Source organism: Achroia grisella, unplaced genomic scaffold (assembly GCF_030625045.1).
Source record: "Achroia grisella isolate CSIRO2021 unplaced genomic scaffold, CSIRO_AGI_Agris_v1 utg660, whole genome shotgun sequence".
NCBI classification, from domain to species: domain Eukaryota; kingdom Metazoa; phylum Arthropoda; class Insecta; order Lepidoptera; family Pyralidae; genus Achroia; species Achroia grisella.
In genome coordinates, this window is record NW_026712984.1 from 4,796,575 (window position 1) to 4,816,921 (window position 20,347).

General features: G+C 31.8%; 1 protein-coding gene across 2 annotated transcripts in view; it reads left to right on the top strand.

Moving 5' to 3' along the window:
• LOC131849815 (RNA-binding protein fusilli-like) overlaps positions 1-18,826 on the top strand; it is a 114,981-nt gene extending 96,155 nt beyond the window's left edge. Inside the window, exons 9-16 of one of the 2 annotated variants that reach the window (XM_059199938.1) lie at positions 5-142; positions 712-927; positions 5,275-5,439; positions 6,517-6,597; positions 7,138-7,254; positions 7,377-7,461; positions 15,783-15,913; positions 16,185-18,826. In XM_059199938.1, coding sequence (XP_059055921.1) covers positions 5-142; positions 712-927; positions 5,275-5,439; positions 6,517-6,597; positions 7,138-7,254; positions 7,377-7,461; positions 15,783-15,913; positions 16,185-16,277 — 1,026 coding nt within the window. In that variant the 3' untranslated portion in view covers positions 16,278-18,826. Of the gene's footprint in view, positions 1-4; positions 143-711; positions 928-5,274; positions 5,440-6,516; positions 6,598-7,137; positions 7,255-7,376; positions 8,967-15,782; positions 15,914-16,184 lie in introns of those variants that run through there. The other variant, XM_059199937.1, reaches the window with a different exon arrangement.
• Positions 18,827-20,347: the final 1,521 nt, after the last annotated feature.

A 20,347-nucleotide genomic window follows, 5' to 3' on the forward strand; every position in this document is an offset into this window, starting at 1 on the left:
ACAGGTGTACCGGGCAAATGGAGAGGACTTCCTATCAGTCGCTGGCGGTGCAACGTGTGAAGCGGCGGCTTTCCTAACGCGGGGTGCGCAGGTCATAGTTCGGATGCGGGGTCTGCCATATGATGCTACACCTCAACAAGTTGTTAGTATCTTAATAATATTATAACCGCGAAAGTGTAAGTATGGATGTTTGTTACTCTCCCTCGCAAAAACTACTGAACGGATTTTGATGAAACTTTACAGTAATATAACTTATGCATCAGAGTAACATATATTGTAGTTGAGTAGCTTTATTTTTTATTGAAATTTGTATATTTAAATTTAAAGTGAGTAAAACCACAGGCACAGTCAGTAAAATTATAAATTAATAACGGCAATTATTCATAATTTGGCGGTTCGAATCCTATCTCTTAAATAAAATTGAAGAGTCTTTTTGTATTTCATATTATGCTTTTCACTAAATATATATATATATACAGTACTTAATTTTTTTTTCTGTGACCGTTTGTTCTTGCTAATGTCTGAAATGGCTGGTCCGATTTTTACGGAACCTTCATTCGCAGATAGCTTAAGTTACTGATATTTTAGAAAATATACTTAATTTAATAAACAGATTAAATTCATGGATGGGCTACAAACACATAGGGTGTGTACTGGCGTTTCCTCTTCTGCTTGGCTGATCTTAACTAAATGATTATTATTATTTGCCAGCTGGAATTCTTCTCGACCGGCGACGATCCAGTTCAAGTGCTAGACGGTGCGGACGGGGTGCTCTTTGTAAGAAGATCAGATGGTCGTGCAACCGGGGATGCGTTTGTTCTATTTGCAAAGGAAGATGACGCGCCAAAGGCTCTCTCTAGGCACCGGAAGTTAATCGGCTCAAGATATATTGAGCTGTTCCGGTCTACCACAGCAGAAGTACAACAGGTAAGTCATTTGTTTTCTTTTACATCGCTCAACACCGGAGCCCGGTCGTCCCTCCGATTGATCTCCCGTCCAATTCAAACGGGGATCGAAATTCAAGTGCCTGCTTGAGTCGAGGTTCGAATCCCTAGCAGTGCCTTTAGACTAAAGTCGTATCCGTCACACAAGAGTTGGCCTTCAGCCGCTGCGTTAGTTTTTCCGCAGGTTTGGAATGCCATCTGCATTAGTCTCATATCATTCGGTGAAGCTGTAGGCCAGCTGCGGCCAACCGTATATGTATATTTGTGGTGTATGAAAATAATTATAGGTATTTTTTATAGTCAATAATGGAATGTTGCACTCGCCTACGCTAACGGTTTACGCTGGCAGGGCACCAGTAGAGGATGATACAAAGAACATGAAGTCAGATCAGTTAGCCCATCTTGGCAAATGGAAACTTACCACGATGCTTTCCAGGGGGAACCACGTGGAAATCAACCTGTCATGGTACATTGCTAGAAATGGGATTATTAGTCCATATTAGTAACAATTCCCTCCTACCCGATAATTTTAAGTATATATAGTTTTGTCATATATGTTTATTTAGATTATAAAATTAGGACACCTGCAATACAATACCTGGAGTGTCACGCGCTGTCACTTGACGCTCCTTGACCTTTCACAATGCTATGCAAATAATACAATTGAATGGAAACTGACACTGAATAAAATTAATTCATTTTGCAATTAGGTCCTTAACGACACTTTAATGTCATCAGTTTATACCTATATATTTCAAATTACACTATTGCAATCTGAAACCAACCCATTGTTGGTTTCAGATTGTCACATTCATTCTTGGTTCATCTTTTTGGCATAAATATGTGCTTGTCTATTTGTGTGTTAAGGTTTCACGTAGACATCAGTCATCACAAATTAAGAATTTTACAAAATATATTATTAAATGGTTCAAAATATTATTGTACGCTACAGATAGAAAGATATAATAATTATTATCGTGAATATAATAAATACGTTATTTTCTATTTTATTCACTAAAATTATAGATAGTATCATAGTATGTAGTAGTAGTAGTAGATTGTATCATAATATAGTAACATATATATGCTTTATATATTGTTATTTTGTTTGATGATGTCGCTACAATTCTGGCGCCCTCGGTCGCCTCGCATTGACCAATCCCCTGGCTAATTCAAACCCGGTTCAAACAAGGTTCGAACCCCAGCAGTGCCCTCAGACTAAAGTCGTATACGTCAGACAGGAGTTGGCCTTAGCCGGTACATAAGGCCTGCTGCGGGTTTGGAGTGCCATCTACACCCGCCCCCTATCGTTCGATGAAGCTGTAAAAGCCAGCTGCAGTCAACAGCATTAGAATAGTTACGAATATAGAGCTGCTATACATTCTCCACGACTCAAAGTATCTCTAAGCTGTAATACAAATTAAGAAGCCCCGGTCATATCATTACTTGCTGTTATAACATTATCATTTTCCGTTGAACTCTAGTTTTTTCTCGAGTATTGATACCCTTATCGGACGAACTGCAGTTTTTATAGAAGTATAGCACATTTATGTGTATAATGTAAACAAATTTATGAATCTAAAAACTCCAATAAATCATCTGAGTCATTTTATTACATGTTTGCTAGATATAATTGTCATTCTATTTACGTAACGAGTATGCCCCAAATAGCAACAAGCAGACGAACAGACAGACAAGCTGTTGTGCATTTATAATATTAGTTGTATCCGCGTAGAATAGTGAGCTTGACCAAATAAAGAAAAACAATCTACCCGCAAAATTTAAAAGAAAAAATTTGCATCGTTCTAGCTTCAAAAATGACGAATTTCCATACAAGCTTACATCCCCTATTTTGCGTCCTTAATGGTAACATTTTTACAAACTTTGGATGTCATATTTATCTATATTTAAGCAATTGCCTAAAAAAAAAGTTCTGTGCTAAGCCTCTAGGTAAACAAGTCTTTTTTAAATTGTTTAAAATTTGACACAAATTTATTTTCAATTTGTAATTGCTAATTTAATACTAAACTCCAACTTTATACTTACTTATAACGTGGAAAAGGTTAAATATTAATATACCAGCATAATATTTTATCTTAATGATTCAGGACCTTTGTACCCCCAGATCTGAGATTAGGTAACTGTAGGTATTATATTTAAATACAGATAATTAATTGCATGTTGACTGTGATATGCACTTTAATTATTTTAACCTTTAACTGTTGAATAATAATAAAAAACATTCATTGATCTCATGTTAACGGAAATAATGCTATACAAACTGGAAAGATTACGGATTATTACAAATCAAATGTTTAAAAGGAAAGCATGGCATCTTAACATATCATAAATATATATAAATCGTCAGGAGTAACAATGCATGACTGGTGACGGGTTTTTTTTATCGTGACTTCGTCCACGTGGAATTCAACTTTAGTTTTCTAAAATAAAAGTAGCCTAAATTACTGCTCAATATAAGTTTATAATATTGAAATAACCGTTTTTTACTACATGCATATGATTATAAATACGTTTCATATACCTACCACAATAACAGTTTATACAATTTTTGTCTGTCTGTCTGTTTGTTCCGGCTAATCTCTGAAATGGTTGGACCGATTTTGACGGGACTTTTATTGGCAGGTAGCTGATAGGCTTAGATTAATTTTATTTTAGAAAAATAAAGTTAAATTCCATGCGGAAGAAGTTGCAAGAACAAGTAGTATATAATATATAGGCGAGGGTTGACACTTTCCATCATGTAGCCCGTCAGCTTGTTTCCAGTTACGTATAAAAAAAATTTACCATTATGCTTTCTTAACTAAGCATCAAGTTTTATTATTCCTGGTAAAAAAATTACATTTAAAAAATTTGTATTCCCATAAATTGAAGCAATTAAACAGTTGCCAATAATATATAATAATATACCTGGACATATTACTATAATCTAACCGTATAATACGCAAATAAAAAATCATTTCTTTTCATTACAAACTCTTTTATGAATTGGCCTTGAGTTATCGTGCGTTGATTTACAAATCCCGCATTGGTTTTCATATCGTTTACTGCAATTCGATACGCTTGTGCAATAAAGAATTTCAACTAGTTATATTTTCACCAATACCCAATGTATAATTTCCACGTCATTTTATAATAATAATATGTAATACATATATCTTACAAAAAGCCACAATACCTGTCGCATTATTACAAAAATTCTGACATCCACAATAATCTTCACATAGCGCAACCTTTTCCACACTTAGCTAAGGCCCGTGTGGGTAAGTATTGCCTTCTTTTAGATCAGATAAAAGAAAAGAAAATAAAAGAAATCTAATAATAATAATAAATTAAAATAAAATATCTTTCGTCATCACATTCATCATCCTGATATAACTTTTAAACTCATCCACGCTTGACTAAGGCCCGTGTGAGTAAGTATTGCCTTCTTTTAGATCCGATAAAAGAAAAGAAAATAAAAGAAACCTAATAATAATAATAAATAGAAATAAAATTTCTTTCGTCATTACATTCATCATCCTGATATAACTTTTAAACTCATCCACGCTTGACTAAGGCCCGCGAGTTTCTTGTTATAAAACGTATATAAGTAATAATAATAATAACCCTGTAATAATCTACATTATATAAATACCTATATGACTACCGATTTTTGAATTGCTAGCAATGTACCAATTCAGGTTCACCTCCACGCTATTTCTTCTAAAAACTATCATGATAAATTCCTGGTGAATTTGTCACGTTGGTCTAATTGACCTGACCTCATGCTCATCTTATCATCCTCCACTGGTATTATATAATTGTTTTAACTCCTCTAGCAACTTGTTATATATTTTTATGGCCATTGGGTAACAATTTAAACTTGCTAGCGTTGACTTTATTAGCTAATTGATTTAGGACGTACTTAGTACTTGTGTTTCTCTCAAAGTCATTGGATCCTTTAAATAACTCAGGATGCGATTTAACAAATAGGCACTAGTTATAATGTGATATCCCTGTTGTTTTCCATGGCTGTATAGACGATGATTGTCACATACCATCAGTAGACCAGTAGTGACAGTAGACCGTCAGTCTGTCAGACAAACGAGCTTGCAGCTTACCTGATGGTAAGTGATTACCGCCGCCCATTAGCACCAGCAACACCAGGGGAATTGCAATTGCGTTGCCGGCTTTCTAAGTAGGAATGAACATTTTTCTTGAAGGTATATCGTATCGGTTTGGATATACCAATGCTGGGAGGATTTTCAACAATGTGATTGTTGTTGTTATACCATTCAAATTACATAAAACATTTTCGTTTTGTCTACAGGTCCTGAACCGATCGCTGGAGACACGTTCCAGTACGGCGAGTACTCCAACAGCAGCCCCGGCTCCCTCCGAGGGTCTGCTACCCGTGCTGGTGCCCCAACATGTGATCACATCGGGGACAGCCAAGGATTGCGTGAGATTGCGAGGATTGCCATACGAAGCGCAGGTTAGTATTTATTCCTATTTTATCTTAAATGACTTGATCTTTGCAAATGTATGGTTAGTGGAATGACGTATTGCAAAGTAAGTATAATAACTACCTTAAGCGTTCTTGGAACTAGACGACGCATTTATAAGTAAGTCAACTAAAACGTTTATGAATTTATAGCAGTGTACGGTCAATATATACATTAATACGTTATACATATATATATACTAGCTACTCACCCCAGCTTCGCACGGGTGTACATGTATTATATATATAAACCTTCCTCTTGAATCACTCTATTTAATAAAAAAACCGCTGCAAAATCCGTTGCGTAGTTTTAAAGATTTAAACATACAAGGGGACGGACAGACAGCGACAGCGACTTTGTTTTATACTAAGTGATGATATGTATAGAAAAAAGATTTATTGCATTTCATTTTGATTAAAATTTTATTTTTAAATAAACAATTGTAGGAGTTCACAGAACGACGTAAGATGATGGTGATGATGATAAGATATATATTTGTTATTGGAAATAATAATGTTCATTACAATCCTCAATTTCTTAAACTTCATTAATAAAAAGAATAAATGAAAACAATGGACTCGTTAATCAGAAAGCAATAAATAGTAACGGCGTGATATTTCTAACGTTATTTACAAGCGACTGTCTTTAGTTACTGTATTATAGTTCTATAAATAAAAAAAAGTTCATAAACTGATATTTATTATTCTGCATATTCCGATATTATACACTTATTACTATTATTTTTGGCAATAATATGGACATAGCATATTGTTTAGCCACAAATATATCTCTACACTTCTCAAAAGACTGGTATAACATGTTTTATTTTTATTTGTCCATAAAGCCAATAAATAAAATATACTATACTATAAATATACCTATGACACAGCTATATCAAGTAGATTAAAGACAAAATTGGAGTCGTGTCGTATCAACAACTAAGAGATTGATAGAAGATCGTGGAAAGTTGCAAGAACTTCATCAAAAGCGCGGCTATAAAATTATGAATGAATGTATCTAACCGTAAATATACAGAGATGAATTCATATTTCAAATCCTTGTTGCAGGTGGAACACATACTAACTTTCCTGGACGAATTTGCCAAAAACATAGTGGTACAAGGTGTACATATGGTTTATAATGCTCAAGTAAGTGATTATAGAATAGAATAGAAAATTCTTTATAGAAATTAACTTACATTTAAATTATTTGAATAGTCATAATCTTTTTAATTAATCTACCGCTCATTCGGAAATCTGTCTCATACAAGAAGAACGATTAAGAAGCTTGTCTTTGAAAGAGCAACACTCTTTTAAGTAATTTAGTTGTAACCCTAATTTTGAAGTTTAAATATGTGTAAACGAACTACCAAGTAACAGTAATTCATTAGAGTGAAAATAATAAATATACCAGTAACTGGTTGAGCAACTAAATAAGAGTAAATCAGTCGTAGTGATTGGAGTAAACCAGTCGCTACAAGCAGCACTCGTTCACTAGTAGGTATGACATAAAATCGTCATTATTCAATAAAATCTTGTTTCGATCATAAATTTATGTATCTATTTTTTTATTTTAAATATATTTAAAACGACAAACAGACGACAAACTTTGAATAAATAAATTATTTATTTGTAAATAAATAAATTCATTACAAATAAATTATTAATAATTCCGCACTTACGCAACAGGGTCACCCCAGTGGAGAAGCATTTATACAAATGGACAGCGAAGCCAGCGCGTTTCTGTGTGCGCAGCAAAAGCATCATCGGTACATGACTTTCGGCAAGAAGCAACGGTACATCGAGGTAAGTATCATGACTATTAAGTTAATGATAATTTATATTGTTAAACAGATCTTTATACGAATAATTTTATTGTAAATTAAGGTATTTATCCTTACTAATGAGGTATAATACGTTTATTGCAGGTGTTCCAGTGCTCGGGCGACGACATGAACCTGGTGCTGACGGGCGGCGTGACGCCGGCCACGTCCCCCAAGGTGCTCTCCCCCGGTACGTTGGTCCCCCCCCCTGCGGCGGCCGCGCCCGCGCCGCGCCTGCTCGCGCACCACATCGCGCACCAGAGCCTGCTCGCCCGCCAGCACGAGAACCTGCTCCTCGCCTCCCTGCGCGCCCCCGTGCTGCCCCTCCTCCCCTCGTACGCGGTGCGCCCCCCCGCGCCCGCCGGGCCCTACTCCCTGCCCCAGTTCCTCCCCGCGCAGCAGACGCTGCTCCCCACGAAGAGGACCTACGACCGCGCCTTCACCCCCACGGAGGCGCCTCCCGCTAAGCGCCCGTACACGCTCCCCCCTCCCATGGCTCCGGCTCTCTCCCTCCCAGTGCTCTCCTACGGCACGTCCGCGCCGATATTCTCGTACGCGAATACGAACTCTATGCTTTCCACGTACGGTAGTGGTCTTCCTACGGGTATACCCACCGCTCTGCCGGCAGGATACGGGTCTTTGTCTTCCGCGCTCCCGGCTTCTATGAGTGCGTCATTTCCTACGGCCACGCTGCCTATGTTCCCTACCTACCCGTACTACCCCGGTGTTTAATATAGTCTATCTTCACGGTAGAACCCTTGCAGGGTAGACAGAGACGGACGGCTTGTCTAAATGTCTTAAAATAGATCGCCTAGGCAGCGTAATTAAGACGTATGTTTAAAAGAGAAATTTACCATTGGCGCGTTGATATTTTAATTGTATAAAAGTAAATAAGAGAACAGTTAAAAGACTTGCGAATGATATGACAACGGTTTGTGTAGTTAATATTTAAACAGGGTATAAAATGTGACAACAGGCTCAAATAGTTTTTGAAACTGCCACTGTGTGCCTTCCCAATGATTTTCATGTTAAATCATCATGAATTTACGTCTTTATACTGACGGCAGCTAATGTATAGCACCTCGATATTTTAGGTTAGTTACGTGAAATCAAAGTGTTTTTTGTTGAATTTGTACTGACTTTAAATACTGTTGCACTATGTTTAGAATAGTTTTTAGGTATTTAAAAAGAACGGTTGTTAATAAATGACAATTTAGGCATATATTTAGCTTTATATATACTTCGTATATAGAGATCTATATAGAGATCATTTTATATTGTTGTGATTTTTAACCATAGACATTCCATTAGCTAAAAGACAAATATCGTCAAGGCTGAATGATAGTCTGAAAAATTATGTACTCGGAGTACTTATTTGAAAATATTAGGTACTTAAATATTATGTCGTTTTTTATTGAGTACAATGCACCTTTTGCTGTCAATTTACACTTTTTTTAGATCATACTTATATTAAGTTTACGTAGAACGTTATTGTTGCGTTTGTTTGTTTAAATCGATTTAGGAATTTCTACGTTTGCTTCGGTTATTCGCGATCGTTATTGGCACTTATCCTCTCCTGATATCCGATACCCAGGTCATATCTATATTGTTCACAACCTAACAATTTAAAGCATTTATATCCACCTAGCTTAATGTCATTATTCAATACCTCACACCACATAGTATATAGATAAATCAGTATTAAAAATCAGTAAAATATATATTGGACACATTTCTCAACAATCCTAAGTATATATATATTCAATTTCTAAAAACTACGAGTATAATTTCGATCAGAAAATACGTCAAATTGACAAAATATTGCTAAATAAATATCAAAAGTATGTTAAATTGACAAATGTATAATAGCTACATCAATAGCAAAAATATGATGTCAAATTGACAAATATAAAAATGCTTAACTAATATCGAAAGTATTATGTCAAATTACGTAATGTAAAATTGCTATTCCAATTGCAATTACAATTGCTAAACCAATAGTGAAATTGCCGACAGCAAATATGTCAACTTGCTAAAATAATACTAAAAAAAATATGTCACATTGACAAATGTAAAATTGCTAAACTAATAGCAAAATATTATGTCAAATTGACAAATGTAAAATTGCTATTACAATAGCATAAATATTATGTCAAATTGATAAATATTATAATGCTAAATTAACAATAAATATATGCAATGGAAATTGTTAGAAACGTGTTCAAATTCTGGTGTTTTGTATAATGGATCTCTTTAGAAATCCTTACAAAGTTAACTTTGTTGTTTATGGTGTTGCCATTGTCTCGGTATTCACAAACATAGGTATGGGGCTTCAGTCACAAAACACGGTGTAATGGCTAATCTTTGTTCTGTCATTTCTAAATTTATTTACATTTTGCCTCTTTGACAATACATGAAATAATTAACATAAAACATTTGTAGTTTACCAACGTATATCTACTGTACAATGTCGTCTGCGCGGGAAGCTCAGTCTAATTTCTGCTATTAATTAGTGTTCCTCTAAAAGTACAAGTTTTGCCATTTTAGCCATCAGCAAGTAATGAAGGATACCACAGGAATGACATACCGATGTGATTTCTGAAGTACTGTTCATGAACATTAGCCACGTTTGTCATTTTGAGTTTGCCATAAACATAAATTGTCAAAGTTGCAAACGTACAAACTAGTTTACAATGCAATAATGTGTTTATTAATAAAAACAAGTGTTGTAATAATTTGGATGTGTATCCGAACCGGTTGTGTTATGGAAAATGTGCATGACCGTCGTTGTAACTGAACGGTAAGTGTGGCACTTTATGTTTAAAATGGTCTTCACGTTTCGTGAACGAATCTGGGTGTAGCATGGGCCGCTTACGTTTTATTGGTAAGGTATTGCATGGTATCAATATAAACCGGGTTATACAATGAATTTCGCTTGTACTTTGTCGTTTTCCAGAGCACACTTCGTCCGGATACATATACAGCGTATAGGTACTATGTTACTGTTTTCATAATGTACACGATAGCTTATGGTGTTATGGATTTTATAGTCGATTTTGTATTGAAATTGGCTTTGATGTAACTATTTATTATTTAATATATATATTTTATAATTATATATATTCTGAACAATACAGATCGACTGAAACTTATATTTTTGGATGACTTTAGGGGTATTTTGTATGGTTATATTTGTTGTCAACAAGTCAACTTATAAAACATAACAGTTATGATCGGTCAGGGGTAACCTGGTCTCCTCCAGTCATTAACACGCATATGTACTTACACAGCTTCTATTCTGCTGCTCTGTGATATCTTCTCTTTGCTTTCAATATTTCGTTTCCTACTTCAATGAACAAATTCATATTCCAATGATATTTAGTGCATGCTTATATATTTTACATACCATATATTCACAAATACAGTATTTTTTTTTGTATAATGAAGTTCTACAAAATATTCGACACTCTCGTATATATTTTATTTATTTATTAGACATTTGTTTAATGAATAAGTAATAATGAAATTTATTACAAACGTAACAAACACTATTTTTGATTGTTAATTTAATAATAAATTTTTCTAAACATAGAAATGTAAATATCATGTAGGTATATTTTATATTGCCGTTTTGTCTTCAAATTGTTATACAAAAAAAGTACAGTTACATAAATAAATTTGTTATGTAATAAATAAATTATTACTCACTGTAAAAACGATGATATGGTGAAATTGCGCTGAATTTCATTGAAATATTTGCGTATTGACTGGGGGACCCGTGGTGTGAGGATTTCACGACCTATAAGAAAAGCCTATTGCTATAAAAATATGTAATTATGGACTATATATAGTAGATATTTTTTTTTATATATATATATTCTCGTAATGGAAACCACCTATAATGATTTAGGAATTGGCAATGAATTAAATATGGGCTATATATTTCAGATTTTTTACACAAAATAAGTCCTGAATTACATATCTTTACATAGATTGTTTATTTACGAATTTAGTAAAAATTATACATCTAATGAAATTAGTAGATAATGCTAAGATATTTCGGAAATCGGTTTACGAAGCTTATGTCTCACCTTGTTAGTTCATTAATGAGTTTCTTTTTTATTATAATTTAGTTGGCTAATTATAGTTTATTGCGTACTTTGAATAAAATGATAAATTACGTGTTAGATCATATTTATTGCGAGTTTCTTTGGTATGTGGTTGCTTTAGCGGTGGTAGGAGATGCGGAATTGAAACTTATTTCCCTTCTCATTAAGTCTTAAATTTGTCAAACAAATAATTTAGTTAACAAACCTCATTATTCATAAAACTAATAGTTACAAATCTATTTTAACTATTACAGTATTTTGTCACTATCTTTCATATACTGAAATGTGTTTGAGAGAAAAGGACTATCGATATTGTAATAGCTAAACAAATTTCAATACATATTATTGACCTATTGAGTGATTCAAGAAATTTTATATGTAGGTATAATACATGTACACCCGTGCGAAGCCGGGGCGTGTGCTAGTTTATGAATAATGAGGAAATAATTAACGGGCTTGTACTAAAGTTTATCGTGACATGTATCAACATGTTTCAATGAAATTGTAGTTTAACTAAATTGAAATATCTCCTACCACTACTGAAGGTTGGTTGTGCTATTTACATTCTATACAAGGCTTCATTGAATAGAAGACAACTTGTGAAGGAGATTACTAACTCGTTAATTTCCTTATCAGAGTTAATGTTAGGCCATCCTCTGTTTACTAACACTTTCTATACGGTGAATGGGTGAATCGTTGTATGTCCAATTAATTTACCATTATATTAACTATTCGTTGTCAGAGTTAAATACCGTATTATCATCATCATTAGGTACGTGTCTATAATTTGTGAAATTGGATTTAAATATCTGGATTTACGAATTCATATAAACCTATTTCTTTAAGTAACAAACATAAAACCATATAATAATAATGACTTACTTGCTTTCGGCCCGTAAGTGTGGTAAAAAACCAGCAAGAGATGAGAAAATGTCACAATAGTGATAATAATAATTTCTCAGTAGGTACAATTCATACAGCGCCATCGCCATAGACAACTGATATATATACGTAGGTACCTACATTGTTTTTGTATATAACATAGATTTGTTTGTAATTACATACATAATATATATAGAAAACAGCCAGACCGATACAAACAATCATACTCATGTTTGTACCGTGCGAGGAATCGAACTCGCGGCCATCGGATGTAAGGCGGTATGCTATACCACTATGTAGGTACATATTTGTATCAGTTATCTAGTACCCGTAATACAAGTTTTAGCTTAACTTGGGACTAGATGGCGCTGTGTGTATTGTCCTGAGATTATTATTATTATTAATTACGGCATGTTACTTAATTGTAATATGATACATAATGTATTCACTGCTGTTTCTGAGTTAATATTCTTATCACAGTGTATTATATTGCACATTTCCTATAAACTAAGCTACGATATTTAGGTGAATATGAGGTGTATATGAATCACTTAAAATACACACATCTATAGTAACTCATTAAATAAATATTTTAGTTCTATCGAATTATAGAATAAGATCTATATTTATGATTACGGGTTATCTATTAATTACGTCATATGTTAAGGTCGACGAAGTGTGACAAAGTGTGACAATAGGATGAGAAGGGATCTAAATTTATGATGTCACATTTACAAATCTAAAATATAATTGATTGATAAAACAGTAATTCAATAAGTTAAAGAGCCCCTTCCTTAACGTAACAATTACGCCGACAAAGTGTGATATTGTGTGACAAGAGAGTGAGAGGGGTCCTAAATATGTGCCATCACATTTAAAATCTAATATCTTAAAACACGAAATATGAACTGTTAATGGGAATAGTTCAAATATATAAATATGTGACGTCACACTGTGACATCGACTGGGGGAGGGGTGATGTCCTCTCCCCCTATCTTTGTCACAGTTTGTCACATCACTGAAGTATGATGTAATTTATGTATGATCTCTTACTTTATGCTTATGATTCAGGCATAGCTATATGAAACATTCTATAACATACTTATTGTAAAAAACCGGTATTATATCGATATTTCCTTCACAAGATAACAGATAAAATAGCACAATCATTTCCTCTATCCCGCCTCCTAACTTAGCTTCATTAACTACACCTGTCATTGTACGAATTTATAAATCTTACTCTGAAAATTTTAAAATAAAAATATATAATATATGCAAGCACAATATGGCTTCATCTGTGATAATAATACGAATATTAAATGAACAATAATTCTTGAAATCAACTACAAACTGGCGAAGTGCAATATTTTTTAATATTCATGAATTTAGTATCAGTCATATTGGGTTAGATTTAATAATTTTGGTGTATTATTTATTGTAATTTAACAAAATGATTTCAATAAGTACGTAATAATTTATAAGTATCATTAGTTCATTATTACAATTGAAAAATTCATGTAACTCCAAAATTCTAAATTACCTAATACGACATTGTATTTTCCAATAAAAAATATACTACAATATTATTTATACGCTTCGAGAAATGCATGGAAACAACAGGTGATAGAATTAAAACTTTAAACTTGTAAAATGGGATGAATTTCAAGCTTAGTGTGTTGTAGAAAACATCTATGTGCTTAATTTAGAGGAAACCGACTCATGGGTAAGGTCTAAACGCCCTCTAGTGGCTGGGTGGATGTTAGCGCTACACGAACTCTATAGGTATTCATCATTTACGTATAACAAGATGGCGTAAGTATCTACTTCATTTGTTGTGGGTCACGTGATATATACAGCTCTATCTTACTCTCTTTAAAATTGCAACCTCAGTTTCAATTAACCAATCATTAATTTATAATTAAATGTCTATTATTTGAAAGATTTAATCATTAATTATTACAGGAACCATTTGTCAGCACTAATGATAATTACAGCACAATTTTGTAACTTAACCATTATTCATTTATGTATGTATTAACGCGGAAGATCATATACATTACAAAGTAAATGTAAACTTATATCTAATTTAGAATTTGAGGTTGCAATAATGGTGCTAATAGTACGAGGGATACTAGGCAAGCATAAGTTTGGTAAAGTCCGCAGACTAGCTTGGTGGTTGGCGGCATCGGCGACGTGTGTAACAAACAAATCAGAGTATTGGTGTAAGTTGCGCACTGCTTGGTGGACTGTTAATGCGTTGAGACCTGGTGAGTGTTCATCTTGTTTTTAATTACATAACTACCCACATTTGTTCGTCTATGTGCCGTATGAAGTCACGGGCATGAAAATATTTAGCTGGTATTAAAAAAAAGAAAACAGTTTTCTTAAATATACAAACTGGTATTTTTTTTAATATTATGTATTTTCTCTTCTATTTCATATCTTAAATAATTACTATATTTATAGTTAGATTTTAATATGCATATAATAATATATTATCAAAAATGTATGCTTACATATACTTAACATCTTAACAGAAGCAATTCGCTTTTTAACTATTAATTGACCATTTAATTATTAAATTTATTTGTGATACTACATTATCATTAATTACTTCCTATAATATGTTTACCGATTAAAATTATTTGTAAATAACATCTTATCCATAACTTCCTGGAAACATATAGTTTATTATTACTATATTACATTCTTATGAATTGATGTTTGACATCAGACGTATTAATAGTAATATACATATATATATATGTATATATTTGCCAGTTTGTATATCTTTTTTTTAATTTTCTAAAGAATCAGCTAAACATTTTTATAATCACTTTCAAAATACATTTACACTGTGTAATAATAGGGGCTCTTAAACAAGTAACGGGCACATTATAACGGGTTGTTAAACTTATAATGGTATAAAATCTGGTATTCATGTACTTACTTCAATATTAGATATATACTTACATAATTGGAGAGCATTTGTAGGGCTGTGCCAAATATATGCACATACCTTTACAAAACGTAAACTTGTAATGTGACTAACAAAAATCGCATGACTCGTAATTTTGTTTAATCGAACAAATACATATTATAGTATATTATATATATATATATATATATTTTAAACACGATGTACAAATTGGGATTTAACTGCTATATAATTAGGGTGCTAGTAAATCTGCATTTCCTTCTATTATGATATAGTGTTAGATGGATTATGACAGCGTATGTGTAGGATAGGAATTTTGTTTAGCAAATGTTATATTTACATACGAAAAATATATTATAAATTGTAATTAATAACAAGATTTTCGACAACATTTCACTGAGAATTTAATTATAAAAATGTCTACAGAATTTAATGATTCGTTCAAGTTGATTGAACTTTAAACTACCGTAACAAATTTTATAATGAATTAATTAATGATGAATCATTAATTAATTCATAGTAATCATTAATTTATAACTTTGTGTCTTAAGAAATTTTAACTAATCATGCGTTTTATGGCAGGTCCGTTGACGTATTATTACCCGCCTATGGGACCAACCCTGCCGCCGCCCCCGCTTGTGTACTGGGGGTATCCGACACCACCCGTGTCCCCGGCGCATTACTACCACCAACCTCATCACCCCCAGACGATGGTAAGGTCTTTTGACAACAGGTTAAAAAACATATTTTGTTATAATAAAATATGTTTTTTCTCGATTGATATTTACATACAAATTTATATCTAGGTATAGAGCTGAATCTAGCTGTAGAGATTTCGAAGTATATCCTCTAAGTTAATATAAAGATATAGATAGTGTCTCGTTGGTTCCACAAGGTTCCCCCTGGAAACCATAATGATAAATTTTAATAAATATTAAACACTAATGTAAATAAATTAAATAAACATATATATATTTCTTACAGATGTCGGAAGTAGTGTCTGTAGGTGCCGGCTCGCCCCTGCCCATCCCTCCCCCGACCGCTTGCCCAGAATGGCCTATTTTTATAGTAAACTAATATTTATTTACCTAAACACAATTAATATATGTACCTACTGGGTTAAAGTTGGCGGTTGTATTTAAAAATATCGTTATCTTTTGAAGTAAATATTAAAATGTTAATTTTATTTTATATCTCTATATTTCACTTTTATTTATATTAGTGTTAGTTATCAAAGAATATATGAAAATTACTCTAGTTTCTTAGCTAAATCTATTTCTATTTAATTGTCTAATATATCGTAATAAATCTTATTCTTTTCTTAATTTATTTATTATATTTAATTGTCTAATTTATTATTATTATTTAGACGAATTATTTCCGCCAACTTATAACTCACAAAATTAATTATAATATTAAAATATATTAGTGTATAACCATTTAAAAAAACAAATAAATGGCTCAAAAAGATAGTGATATTATAAGATATAATAACATTGTATCTGAATAGACTTTATTATTAAATTATATAAAATAATATTTATTAATTAGGTTTTATTTAATAGAAACTGAGAAATATTATTCAGCTTGCTGTGTAAGAAGCGCTTTTACAACTAAGCAATAAAATACATTAATATAAATATTGTTGATATTTCATATAGTTTGAATTTGTTTACAATAAATTGTATTGGATTTGTTTACATTTTTATGACTTTGACAAACTTTGTTTATTATTATAAACATCATTAGTTTAAATATTTTTTTATATTGTATACTATTTAGATGTGTTAGAATTAGAGATATTTCTATTTCTATTCCGAATTAATTGTATCAGAATTATAAATATTTTATGAGTAGCAACACTGACAATTTATTATATTTTTCTATTTATTAAAAAAATACATTAGGCACGATTGTCAAGAGGTATTATGTATACTAGAGGACACATTTATGTCCTATAATAACAGCAATAAATTGCGGCGTCAGAACTGCAATTTGTTATGTGAAAAATAGTATTATTTTTTGTCATATATGAATACATAATACCTAAATGAGCATGGTCAATCAAATGAACGGTAACATGGTCTGTCTCACTGGGACGGTACTACTGCAAAATCATGAGTCTATTTCGCTATTTAATCATATCTCAGATTTCAGATCAGAACCGAATGTATTTAAACACAGTGATATATAGGTGCTGTTTGTTAATTAATTTTGTAGAAATTGAACCAAAAATGATAATTATATTAACAAGTTATGCTTTGTCACTTATTGCCTAGTTAATACATAAGAGAACGCTCAATTAGTTGTTAAATGTAGAACATAAAATTGTTTTAACATTAAAGTATGACTATGCCATAATGTGTAAGGATGCCGCAGGAGTGCAATGTTACTGAATGATAATAATTTTATTTGCTCATTAATGTAATTATAAACATCTCGCTGACTGTAAATAAGGCCAAATGATTGATAGAGGTCAGTAGTAAATTGTTGATATGAATATAAACTTAATTAGAGTCATTCAGCGTTTGGTTTAGAGAATGCTACGGCTCAATATAGAATTATAAATAATAATATTATTTTTTTATATTTTTTTATATATTTATCATAATTATAGTAGACAAAACGATGCGAACGCAATGATGACCAATGTCAACGATAAAACAACAGGGTATTTTTATAATTAATATGTACTGCCTACTATTAAAGTTGCTTTTACATTGAAATTATTACAGCTACAATTTTTCAAATAATTAAATTGTAATACATCTTGCTCTATTTTTATAAAATTCGCAAAGAACTTGGGCATATTTCCCCTGAACGTTGACATGTAACACAATACTAAATAACATAATTTTTAAACTATCATTTTGCCTTCGCTGTCGAAGTTATCTCCTTAAAATATATGAATTCTGTTCAACACAGTATTCCCCTTCGTTTAGTCGAGCGCTCGTTACTCTATTGCGCAATACACGTAACATATTCTTAGCGTGTACTCTAATGGAATATTAGTACATAATACATCAATGAGTAGAGAGGGTGCTATCTACAAATTTTGTAGTTTAACAATTTACCTATCGAAATATTAACCCTAGGAATCTTCTGCAATCTATAGGGTTCCGTTCGTATAATTTGATGTAAATATTAATGGGTATATTTATTATGGATATTCTTGATTCCTATGAACATGCCCTACAGCTTTTACAGGTATAGACATTTACTTAGTGTTAATTAAAAATATCTATCAGTTGCTCTTCGTTTTCTACTTATATTTTGTTTTATATTTTTTTATAGTTAAGTTTTTATTTTATAATTTTTATTTCATAATACTTTAGCTATTAAGTACGATGAAACAACAAAATCAAATGTCTTCCATATGACTGTAATATAAAATTGTTTTAAAGTAAGTTTAACGTCACAATTACTCGTGATTGGACTTGAAAATAGTAATATTACGATATTATAGATGTATAATGATATACTTATTATAAATAGAAAGTTATTTCCTATTGAATTAAAATTTATTTATGCTTTTAGGTCGACATGCTACGTTTTGTCTATATCTTTTTATAACTTTTAATCTAATCTTTGCTTCTAGTGGTAGGTATAAATAAGTATTTACTACCATAGACTATTTTAAGCATTTATCTACTGACATGCATGTAAGAAGCACGTTACAGTACTACCATAGACAAGACCTGCATGTCAGTACGTGACTGTCAAAATAGTCTGTAAGAAGTTTGTTACAGGATAAGATCAAATTAGTATAGCATGACGACCAAAAACAAAAAAAGTTCTATATTAACAAATAAATGAAATCCTAATATTGTTATATAAATACTTATAAGTTTATTATATTAAACCATGACAATGTTCATTTGAAACTCACGCACAATTTGATAATACTATGTGAATTCTGTAATCGTATTCACTATCAAAATACTAACGAAAAAAGAATTTATTAAGATTTATTTTGTTAATAATTATATAAATTATATAGAAAATAGGTCCATATAAATGCTAGATTGTAAACATATTATCATATACCTCTTGGTAACAAGGAACTCAAATTTGTTGCTGTAGATTTCTTAGAGCAAGCAAAGTTTAGCATATTTTTTTTTTGGTGCCTGTTCATAATCTTGCCGCATATCCAATTGTCCGAGAACCGGATATCATAGGTACCTATATTATTAAATCAAAAGTAAGTCTTTCTCTTTGTCCCGCATATTTTTTTTTAATAAATTTAATATTGTTAAAATACCTAATATTGTTAAAAAATTATAATTTATTACAAAAATGTTTAAATTCGATCAATGTTCCATTTAATGGAAAATATAATATATTCTTGTTAATTTATGTACGAGTTAATTAAATGAATTTTTTTGTTACTTTTGTACTTTATCTATGTATATTGTTTTCACAGTGATATTTTATAATGAAAGTGATCTTGATTGTAAAATTGTTACCTATATTTCTATAGTTTCTTTAAAGGTCTATTGAAATATTTTGCGGTAATTTTGAAATATCGGGTAAACTGTGCTATCATAGACAAAAATATCTCAAATTAGGTAATTCATTTGATATTGTATTAATAGACAACGAAGGTTATAAACGGTTCCCGATTCAAAATTACCCGCGTTGAAAGTAATATAAATGATAAATAAATATAGTCGTAGCAAGTATATATGTTTTATAATATATTAGTGTAGGTATAGTCAATTAGAATGTGCAATTTTAGAATATATACATGTTCCAACGTTTAATGCCAAAACATTTTGGTTTTATCACGCATACAAAGTAGTGAATTGTTCCGATGAATAAATACGTTAGATAATATTGTAGTTTTTAATTTAAAACCTATAGACAATGGGGGCCAACCATAAATTACATTACACGTTGATCGGTAGGGAGAGCGAAGAAAGTTTTTAAGATTTTTAACATTTCAAAATATCACCGTTGCGTTATCACTTTGCGAAGGCTAAAAAATAATAAATTTAGTGTTACGTAATTTCTAAATAGATCATAACAGCATATCCTTTTATATTATCTGGACATTGTTAACACTTCTGGTTTTTCAACAAGTGCTGTACAAGATGGCGGCCTATGAACAGTGACTCGGACAAAAAAGCCATTATAGGAGCAGCCCG